Source organism: Conger conger, chromosome 12, assembly GCF_963514075.1.
Source record: "Conger conger chromosome 12, fConCon1.1, whole genome shotgun sequence".
Taxonomy (NCBI): domain Eukaryota; kingdom Metazoa; phylum Chordata; class Actinopteri; order Anguilliformes; family Congridae; genus Conger; species Conger conger.
The window spans coordinates 39,710,111-39,721,695 of NC_083771.1; the positions used below are offsets into that span (position 1 = coordinate 39,710,111).

General features: G+C 38.6%; 1 protein-coding gene across 1 annotated transcript; it reads left to right on the top strand.

Moving 5' to 3' along the window:
- The first annotated feature begins 229 nt into the window (after positions 1-229).
- Positions 230-4,032, top strand: LOC133142006 (aquaporin-3-like). The gene is made up of 6 exons (XM_061262914.1): positions 230-337; positions 1,932-2,058; positions 2,621-2,758; positions 2,943-3,061; positions 3,345-3,562; positions 3,828-4,032. The coding sequence occupies exons 1-6, from the start codon at positions 230-232 to the stop codon at positions 4,030-4,032; spliced, it is 915 nt and encodes a 304-aa protein (XP_061118898.1).
- The last annotated feature ends 7,553 nt before the right edge of the window (positions 4,033-11,585 follow it).

Below are 11,585 nucleotides of genomic sequence, written 5' to 3' on the forward strand. Positions count from 1 at the left end.
CAATGGCAACAGAGTGAGGCTGATAGCATGATGGTAGAAGAAGAATGAAAACAGACAGTAAATGTATTGGGTTGGGACTGGAAGGGAGGGGTGAAGGATTCAAGGGGGCTGGTTTGATGAGGGAGTTTCCTCCCAGCGCTTTAAGAGTCAGAGCAGGCAGTGAGCCTTCACTGACAGATACCTACTGGACATAACAACACTCTCCACAGCTGCTTCTTACAGTGGCATCATGGGAAGGCAGAAGATCCTCCTGGACAAGTTGGCACGCATCTTATATATTCGTAATTTGCTGATCCGCCAGGCTCTAGCCGAGTGTCTGGGGACACTCATCCTGGTGGTAGGTGTCATGTCATTTTGTGTCTCTGCATTAGTGTACTTCCAGCTTTTAGTCAACATGAAAAACTGAAGAGAAAAATAACACAATACAAATTATTTGTTTCCATTTGGTATAAGATTGTGTAACACTTTTAGTAAATAATCAGTTTTACTGTGGGATGATGCAAAAGTGTGCAAATTGAACTGCACAAAGAATACTGATTGGTATGCTGTTTGTCCTTTTTTAATGAGCTCTTTCTAATGAATACAGGCCAATAATGCTAAGCAGCATGAATACACCAGAGAACAATAAACAAGATCCTGTTTGGTTTATTTTATTATAGTTAATCTTTATTGTTTATGCATTTTGTGATCAATAATTCCCTTGTGTCCTTTCAAGATGTATATAACTAGTCTAGACACTAAACAAGCATATTTAACATAATTATTTGTCAGAAGTCCTATAAACCTCCCATAAAGGGGTCACATTTGGGTCTTTGTTAGATTGTGTGCAGTTTGGTATGAAATGGGACATTAACATTTGTAGTATAGGCTCTTCATATTGGATATTGCAATATGGCCTGGTGGATTTTTCAGCAGTTGTTTGGCCTGTACACTAGCTGTACTACATGACTTTGTTTTCTATCATGCACTTTTTATTTTATTTTATTTTATTTTTGTATTGATAAAATTTTAAATTATAATGTAACACCCATTTCAATGAAGATTGCACCTTGTTCATTTGGAGTGGAAGGAACACGTTTTTACAAACGTTAAATGAATTGACGGTATATGAAGGGAACACGTGTGTGCCTTTTAAGATCTGTGACATGGTTTAACGTGATACTGACTAGCTTCATTCCAGTAGGAGTGTCCATTGAATTCATGAATGTTTGACAGAAATAAAATCATTTTAGGGATGAATACGTTTTGAATGAATCCACAAAAGATGGCAAAATGTCTTGGAAAATGTCCTAGTATAGATACCAAACACTACATACAACCGTATTATGTACTGCACTGTAGAAACTGGTTGTTTTGCAGTGGTTTAATTCAGCTGCACTGTTTTTATAATAGGTCAGTTCTAATGAGCTATTGCTTCTGAAACTTGTTCTTATACATTTATGACACAAGTGACTCAAGTGATTGACTTGATGACTGAAACTGAGCAGCTTAAGGTACTGCATGTATTTTTGTCGAAAGCTTGTCTTGACGCAGCTCTAGATATGAGGTCTCAAAAGTGCTATCCAGTTGCAGGGTCCTCCTGTTTCAAAAGCTATATAGTCTGAGTGAAACCTATACCTAAAATCTTTGGTCCACAGAAGATGAGGTAAATCAGTTATTTACACTGCCAAAACCAAAAGCTGAGACACAAAGGTCTGACACAAAGCAGCAGCGCCCTGAATGAATATACACTCGGGACCTCTCGGGCATACTACTGTGTATTGAGGCTATGAGGACCAAGATTGGCACTGTCTGAAGTTTCATATTTCTTAGTGGTTTGCATTTTGAATGTCACAGTGTTTACGCATGGGGAAGTTTACTGCTGTAGCTGTGGTTTTTGTATCCAGCTGTAGATGCAATGCAGAGAGAGTGTATGTTTTCATGTTGGGCAGATGTTCGGCTGTGGTGCAGTGGCCCAGCTGGTACTCAGCGGCGGTTCCCACGGGATGTTCCTCACGGTGAACTTCGCCTTCGGCTTTGCGGCCACCTTGGGCATCCTGGTGTGTGGACAGGTTTCAGGTGAGGGGCAAAATTTGTGAATTCAACTGATTTGCCAATCCGAAAGTGTATTTTAAACATATACTGAATATACTACAAAGTAAGATCAAACATGGCTTGGATTATGACAAGAGAACAGGAACTTAAATGCAGCAGGATTACAGAGAGTTGATGTATATTTTAAAGCCTCTATTTAAGCCACTCGTATGCAGTGCTTTGCTGTAGTATATTGTTTTGCTTAAGTATAAATATAAGCTTGGGACAGCTCACGAAAGTTTGTGGTGTACAGGCATCGCAGAGTGTTGCAGTGGTTTTGAGCTGGAATTCAAACCATTCGCCAATTCAAACTCCACATTCAGTTGTTCAACCCTTCAGAAATGGTTCTTGAAATATCCAGCAGCATAAAAGTAGAAACTAGTGGTACCTTGGTTAAGTACTAAATGTCCAAGCAAGCTCCTGGTAATAAAAATAGTTTCAGCAAGAGCTATCCAAGAAACAAGCACTGATCTGTCTCTTGTAGCCTATTGTAGACTTTTTTCAAGAAAGCAGTTAGGTAATACATATTGCTATTATTCTTTTATAGGAGGTCACCTCAACCCTGCTGTGACCTTTGCCCTTTGTATCATTGGGAAAGATCCCTGGAGGAAGTTTCCTGTCTTTTTCTTCTTTCAGACTCTGGGTGCCTTCCTGGGCTCTGGAATCATCTTTGGAATGTACTTTGGTGAGTATTTTGAAATAAACTATTCAATTTCTCTAAACGCGGTGCATTCCTCCTTGTATAGTTTAATATTGCATGAGTTGCTATTTCCTCTATACTTTATGAGTGTCGTGATGTGCGCACACTGCTTCTGCAGCAGAGATTGTGGATGGGTCATATTCACTGTTCAGTCTCTGCTTCACTCCAGATGCACTGTGGGACTTTGGCCACGGGAAGCTGATTGTGGTGGGAGAGAACGCCACTGCCGGGATCTTCGCCACATACCCCTCCAAGCATCTCACTCTGGTCAATGGCTTCTTCGATCAGGTCAGACCAGCACTTCCCACCTCCACAATCTGTGTCCAGGAACAAGCACAACTCTATCGGAATAGCAAGACTTATTTTACACACATGCTGTACAGTATATACAGTATATATTGTATTGTGATTGTATTGTGATAATTTTCTTTTAAGGCTGCAAACTAACATGTTATGTTCTGCTGCTGGTCCTGTCTGCCATTGTTTCTGCAAGTGCCCTCAACTGCTGCTGTCTCACAGAGTCATGCAGTATATTTATTGAATGAAAAATGTAACAATGGTCTTCTCACAGATGATTGGTACTGCCGCCCTCATTGTGTGCATATTGGCCATTGTGGATCCTCACAATAACCCTATTCCCCGGGGCCTGGAGGCCTTTACTGTGGGATTTGTGGTGCTGGTCATTGGCCTCTCAATGGGATTCAACTCCGGATATGCAGTCAATCCTGCGAGAGACCTCGGGCCACGCCTGTTCACTGCTCTTGCTGGCTGGGGAACCGAAGTCTTCACGTAAGTAACTCTTCTCCAAAACTTCCACAGTCCACTTCTTGTAAATTGAAGTCATAAATTCAAGTAAGAAATGTGTCAAGCCAACTTTATGTTGTGACTTAACAGCTACAGTAATTGTCAAAAAGGAGAGGGATGACAAAACTAAATTATTTATATTCTTTCACATAACAATATGAATGTAATTCAAATATGTGCTTCTGAATTGTAAATATGCTGAAATGTGGAGTGGTAAAAATGGTCATTGCTTCACTCTGTTCTCTCACAGTGCCAAATCCTACTGGTTCTATGTGCCCGTTATTGCTCCGTTGCTGGGGGCGTTCGTCGGTGTGTTGGTGTATCAGCTGATGGTGGGCTTCCATCTGGAGGGAGAGGTGCGAGATAAGGCCGAGCAGGAGGAGGAGGAGGAGGAGAAGGAGGAGAAGGAGGAGAGCGTCAAGCTGTCCAATGTGAGCACCAAGGAAGCGGATTGAGCTTTCCCAATAAGGTCCTTAACAACAAGCCCCTCCACTACCCAACTCCTCCCCGCTCTACTTCAACCAGCAAATGGACCTCTGATCTTCAGATAGGCCAATACCAGCAGTGCTATATAGACCCATTCAGTCTTCTGAATCAAAGCAGAAACACACCAGCAGCCCTTGCAATGGTGCTACTCGACGGGGATTAACTGAGAGGGTCACCGGACTGCAACAGGATCTCCACTCTCCTGTACCAATGAAGCTGTTAGCGGTATCTCCACACATTCTTTTTCAGTGTAAGGTCAAAACAAATGTGTGGGAACAGCTATTATGGGAACAGATAACTTATTTCCTTTACACCTGAATTCAATTAACATTTACTTTAATGGCTAGAGCTATGTCATTGACAGAGGATTAACCTAATTCAGTCAACATAATATGGTCCTAATGCATTTCTGAGGACTACCACTGAAAGATGATACACAATTATATTGAATGGCTTCACATGAATGAGAACACAGGGTTTACATTTGCTTCCTAAACTTCCTGAATTTTCTTGTATTCTAGGATTTCAACTTTTTTGTGGTTCTAAAACTTATCACCTTGTATATTATATGAAAACAAAGGAAACTATGTTCATTTGAGCATATGTCTAACAGTGACAGCAAAACTACAGAGACATTTCTTAAATTGACAACCTGCAGGAAATAATTCATAAAACATACAGAATACTCTGACCACTATGTGTACAACAGGCCTAAGGTATGGAGGTGTGTACATTTTGATTTCTAGTAATCACTTTATTTGAGGTTACTTACATAACTTTTTCAGGTGGGAGTATTGACGACACAAGTGTATTGTAAAATCTTGGTTAATTAGAAAATTGATTTTCAGTGGATTGTTTTCTAAAATGCCAAATCTATACAGTAAAATGCATATTGTTCATGTTCAGCATTGATATGAATCAAATATACTCAATCAGAGATACTAGCAAATACATTTATGGACCAGTTTATTCATTAAGTTGAAATGTATTTGCTTTTTACTTGTATGCAAAATGCATTCTTGGGAGATAATGATGACATCTTAATTTGATATTAATTTGGCAATCCATTGAAAAAATAGGACATATGTCAGACCTAATTTAGACTAATATTACAATTTATGTTGTACTTGAATATTAATGCTCATATCAACAATCATTGGAATTGTAACTCACTTTTTTATTTAAGAAATCGGTCTACATTTAAGGAATATTAATGGATGGTTCAACTGCAGATCATTTTCTTAAATCATAATTTAAGAAAGACAAAAGTTCAGGTTAGTGTGTAACTATTTTATCAATACATGATTTTATGTTATTCATATTTTTCCAAATTGATATATATTTTTATGAGTTTATATTTGGATTTTTTTTTTGTATGCCTTATTATTATACAATATTTATCGAAACTTAAAAAATGCTTTGCATTTTAAATTGATAATACAATCACTCTGGCACTGAAATACACTCAAATGGAGATTCACAATTCCCAGTGTAATTCCTGGGCTATTTAATATTTCAGCTGCATTTTGATATCTCACGTAAATATTTAAACAAAACAGTATTATTTTATATTGTTTGATGTTCAAAGTCTGTTTGATATTGTCTTGATTTGGATTCAGTGCCTTATTCTCAAAATCCTGGGTCATATCCTGGCCAGGCGAAGAGCATCAACAAAAAACTAGAAATGTAATGTCCTTTAATTGCACATTAAACATTTTTTTTCATTTCTTGCAGTGTTTTTTATTGTGATGATAGATCATCCAGTAATTTCTATTTTAGATTTTGATTACTTTTGCAAACTGCCCTATGACTCCACAGCAAACATGTACAAACTATTCAGACTAGCTGTACTTGACAGCTTTCCTCTTTCAATTTCTAGCAAGTGTTTTAGATGTACAGTAATGAAAAAAACATGCATATACTAGCTTGTTTACTTGTGTGTTCATTGTACTGTAGGTGTGAATTTTGCATTTTGCTGTCATTACCTGAGATTTTGTTAACAGTGGCACTTTATATGGCAGCACATGTCTCTACCCAGCAAGACCATCATGAATTTACCACTTTTGAGGTGGAATATGCAGTACTAAAAGAGTAGTGTAACATTTATATAAAATGGATCAATGACCCAATTTAGTGGACCACACACAGTGCATGAAAGAGGACCGCCTCGGAGCTTTGTCACATCACGGAAGCGTTTGACTGACATGTATAGGTTCCTTCCATATCGGAATCAAGCAGTTGAAACATGCACAGCATGTTCCAGTGAGGTTGGAACTTCTGACCTCAGGATATGACCTACGGCAGGCAGCCAGTTGATGCCAAGCACCAGGGCACCATTCATCTAGCTTCTGTGGCAGGAAGAAAGCAGGGGGGAGTGAGGGTGAGAGACTAGCCAGCTAATATAAGCCACACCGTTTTGCAAGTGCTCTCACCTGGTATGAGAACTAGAAGGGGAAGACGAGTGTGGGCAGGAAAAGTGATATGCAGGTAGTATATACAGTATATATACTATATAATATATATCAGTCGTGCATTTCTATTGCTGTGCGTGTTATAAAGGATAATTGTTGTCTTATTTGACTGAAATACCATCACTGTATTTCATGATACAGTCCAGTGACAGCCTTTCTACAATACAACACATATGGTCTCACTACTATCCATGGTACATTCTGTTCCATTTAATCCTTTCTTCTATTTTTTCCCCACATAAACATTGCTCTTGTTCCTCTCATAGGATTTCTCATGCTTGTGCAACCTGTCACCTGCTACACAAACTTGGTTGTCTATTGTGCCTTAAATAAAGGCTAAATTCCTCTCAACAATACAGTCCATCTCATGTTCAAGTCAAATGTGGGAAAGCATTAAAGAAAAAAAGAAAAAGAATCAACCTATTAAAGGGGAAAAAAGAAAGTGCTAGCCTTTTATGCCAAACCATATATCTTACTGTATATGTTTGAGACAAGGGAACTTAAAAAGAAACCAAAACCAATGGTTATGGGACACAGGGGGTACTAAAGTGAGGGAAAGGGTGGGCAATGAGAGAGGGAGAATTTGGAGCAATATCATCTCATTATAGTCTTGTGGTACTGTAAATCAAGGATTTTTGTATTGTATTGTATTGTATTGTATTCTGTTGAAGCTGGGGTTGGGCAACCAGAGGAGTAATAATATAGTACCCATTTAGACCCATCGTTATCAATGCTAACATGATGCCACTAATGGTGGACTACTTGTACAATTGATTTCAACTTTATAATGAACACTAGATGCAATACTTTGTCATTTCCATCTTAATTTTTGTGAAACAATATATTCTAATGCTTATATACACTTACAGCCACAAGGAAATCTGTTTAGCTGTCCCTGTGAAATTTATACTATGAAATTAATGTTTCATCATCACATCCAGTATGCTGAAAAACTGATTAAACAATAGCACTTAATAAATAAATAATTTCTGTGGATGGAGGACTCTGTTTTTTCTTTTGCAGTGAGATTGAATACACACACGGTGGGATAATTACAGGGAGTGTGGCAGCCTAATTACTCTTGTGAAAGCCTAAACAATAGGTAGCTTTTAGGGTTAACCCTCTGTATGGCAAGGGGAATCTAAACTTTGGGATCATATTCTTTCCTTATGTTGCATAATAACATTGCCGGTACTGTATTCAACTTAAATTACTGAGAATTTGTGAATTCCATTTATTACATGCAAATATCTTGAATAGCTGTGTATATAATAATTACACCTTACACTAATTGTTCGTACACCTCAATTATGTTATATTTAGCATGGTGAATTGTGATGCAATGAAGCTTACAAAGTTTTCTTGTGAGGTCTACTAGACTCCATAGCAGCGCATTACTAATTGAAACATGCAAAGGTCGGGCTTGGTAATACAGATGTATTGCACAACAGTAATTAATAGTAGACACACATAAATTTGAATTCTTCTACACACTGCAACAGATTTGTTAAGGCTTCTGAGAGAGGTCAACCCTAACCCCCCAAAAAATTATAATAAAGTATTGCATGTGTTAATGTAGAACAGTAGCTCAAAATTATGCATCATTTTGAACGGATCCCACCAGCATTACTAGCATTCTCTCAACCCGGGCATTACTGACCCCTGCCATAGTAAAGGTTCTGAGCCTGTGCCAGCCATGTGTTCCTGCCAATAGAGCTGAGCTCTGTCCAGCTTCAGCAAGCCCCAGGCACCAGAACAACAGTGGAGAGTAGTTTAATCTCTCACATGCCTCACAAGCACAGCAATCAGTAGCAGCCCCACGCTTCACCTATATATTCACTGCCATCTTGGCTGGCAGATGATTCACGAACATCCTCAATGGCTGCTGGAAGTCTTGTGATGTCTGATGGGTTGGAAATGTTAAGCTGAACAGTTATCTGCTGTTGAGTGAGTAACCCTTTTCTGTGCAACCAGGTAATGAATGACTTTCATGTTGGCCTGACCTTGAAGATCATGGTTATTAATAGTATTTGAGATAACCTTGTAGAAAGAGTAAAAATACTCTTTAATAGAATCAGAAAACCTGCACTTTAACCATTTATTTTAATGTTTAAAAGCAGACAACCTGGACTTTAACCAGATGGTAAATTACAAATCAAAAATTGTGGAGTACAGAGCCAGATCAAGGAACAAATATGCCTTTGTCCCAAGACTTATGCATTAAATGTCAAATGCAGTTTGAGTGCATAGCTGTTTAATGTATGATTCCATACATTAGCATGAATTGGACTGAATCACACAGCGCGTTTTGCAGTGGCTTAATGCACCTCTCTTTTCATGGACCACAAGTCTTCCTGAGAGCAGCAGGGCAAGTTAGTGTGTCATGCTCCCTGTTGGCAGGACGTGAGCAGGTAGTGGTGGAGGTAGGTGAAGTAGATCACTGCGAGAGAGAAATCTGAAAATCTGTGGCAGAATGGCAAGCTGTCTTCCACTTTAAAGCTCCTATTTAATTTCCATAAAGTATTCTTCACTCAATAAATCCAATTATAAGGGAGACAGACTTACCCCATAGTGTTCATCTGCATGCATACTATACCCTCGCAATTCATCTTTACTTGTCTCTTTATTCCAGTCCCATAGCTCAAATGTTTTCTGTCAGCCATGGTTTCCCACTGACAGTTCCTCTCTCTTCTACAAGTTAGCCATCCCCCCCAACATCATGTCCCGCTGAACACCAATGTCATCCAATTTCACTTGTTCCAGCAATTACCTAAATTGCACTTGTGTTTTTATGGGAATAAAATGCCACTCATTTGGCATATAGGTAATTTGGCTTGTTTCGTTTTTTTCATGTAAACCCTTGAATAAGCATTTGCTGTAGACGGAAAATAAATGTCCATTGTGCATATTTACATTGGGTATGTGCATTTTAGCAGATGTCCCTGTGTAAATATAAGCCAGTTTTGTTTATACTGCTACAGCTTTAATTCATGAAGTGCATACTGTACATTTAACAGCCTAGGAATCATGTCAATGATTGTGACTTGAAATTCATGACAAAGGGTCATTGGGAGATGGCCTACCTGAACTACATTAACCTTTCAAATGTTTTTAGATTTGACATTTTTATGTACATGAAAGTCTCAAGACTTTCATGTGGTTTTCAGGGGTGTGACAATCCCTATTAAAATTTCAAAGCCTTGTAATTAGGAGACATTAGCAACAGGATACAAGGGAATGCAGTCAGTCAGCATTTCCGCTATTAGCCATGGTATCCATCAGAAACAGAAGGTGACAAGAGGCAGACTGCTGTGATCGTGTGTAGAGGTTTGCAATTAATGGCCCTCAAACTCAAGGCCTGCGTTTTAATACACCTTCAGGTAGAACTTTTCTTTTTACCTAAAAGTTTCCAGATGTCATTTTTTAAGATTTAAAAAGAAGGTGCTCCATTGTTATTTTGCCAAAGTGAATTCTTGCACTGAGTGCTCTAAACCTTGAATGTTGCATTAATTCAAATCATTACTGCATCAGAATAATTTTACATGGGCCAAATATTTGACACCAGCCAAACACCCTATATGGCTAGAGTATTACTAGGCACTATGCAAGATTTATGACATCCAATTAATGCAGCACCAGCTGTCTTGTTACTTGTTTCAAAGTATCAAAGTAAATATTCAGTAACAGTAGGCATGGTTGCAGAGAGCTGGATGCAGAAATGGTTTTTAGGTGAAAACCAACAGCGATGAGCCTTAAATGAATTAAACCAGTTATTTATTTAGAACATTGAAATCGTTTGGGACATTGTTTCTTTTAAATTGTATTTTTGCCTTGTGGTGCTTAGCCTGTTGTTCATCCAGCCTGGTGATCTCAAATTTCTGGAAATTAGTGCACCGACCTACATATTTCTGCCGGACTCCAAGATGGGTAAAATACATTTACACTGTGATTTGCATTTTTGCATATTTATATGTATTTTAAATTGAAACTGTACTCCGATCTTACAGATTGCACATACGGTGATTGATACAGGAACTGTAGTGACTTGAGAGACACACTAATTGAGAAGAAAAAAAAACAAAGGGGGCAAATAATGTTTGAAAAAAGGACTGTCTGAGAAGTAAATCCCATCTCCTGTAGACCAAAAGGTTATTGGCACTTCTATCCCAACATTAAGCACCAACCTCAAGAGGACAGCAGTGATGGGAGTGTCATTGCTATGCTGTTACCATGGAAATTGTGGGTATATTGCTGATGGTTTGGTTGCCCAGAGACCACCACTCCCAGCCAATGCTATGCTGCTTAGAGGAACACCTTGGAAGCTATGGACACGCCAAAATGTAGTCTGAGGCCTGGCCTTTCTGCTCCCCTCTCTCTGCACACAATCTCTGCGGGAGGCTTACTGTTGGCCATGAGAGGCAGTCTATAATGCTGTTTTTCCACTTCTTTTTTTGAGACTTTCTTTTATTGTTCGTTTTTTCGAACAATGAACAATTCAGGGCCATTGGCCTTAGTTCGCCGTGTTTCCAGGATAATAAAATAATATAAAGAAATGGATAATGAAATGTTAGAATAAGGATTCAGAATTGTATTTTCCTTGATTTTCTGAGAAAGAGCTTGTTGAGAGTAGATTAGAAGCAAAAAGAGGTGGGGTGGTAGGTATGAAAGACAGAGGTAAAATGGCACCTACAAGATAACACAGTAAACAGATAAATTAATAGGACCCCCAGCTTATTAAAATGGAGAATGGTGAGCAATGGTACCACAGGTCACCCCTTAATTAGATACCCACACTGTAGCAGTAAAATGAAATGAGAGAAATACGAGACTAAATTATGGCAAAAATATGATTTAATAAACAGCATAGTCTACAATACTGATATATTACCTCCTGACTGATGTGCATGAGTCTTATCAGCAAAGTTCCTCTTGACTGTTTTTAATCAGACGATGAGAATTATTAAGTACAGTTAAGTCAGAGAGCCCATGACCAGTAGGAGCACCCATCAGGGACAGTGAGAGCCTGCATGCCAAAATAAATAACTGCACAC

Bases quoted from the DNA above. Each gene is read 5' to 3' on its own strand.
- LOC133142006 (XM_061262914.1), top strand. From the start codon at position 230: ATGGGAAGGCAGAAGATCCTCCTGGACAAGTTGGCACGCATCTTATAT. The intron at 2,759-2,942 runs GTGAGTATTTTG...GCTTCACTCCAG, and splicing joins CATCTTTGGAATGTACTTTG to ATGCACTGTGGGACTTTGGC. The intron at 3,563-3,827 runs GTAAGTAACTCT...GTTCTCTCACAG, and splicing joins TGGGGAACCGAAGTCTTCAC to TGCCAAATCCTACTGGTTCT.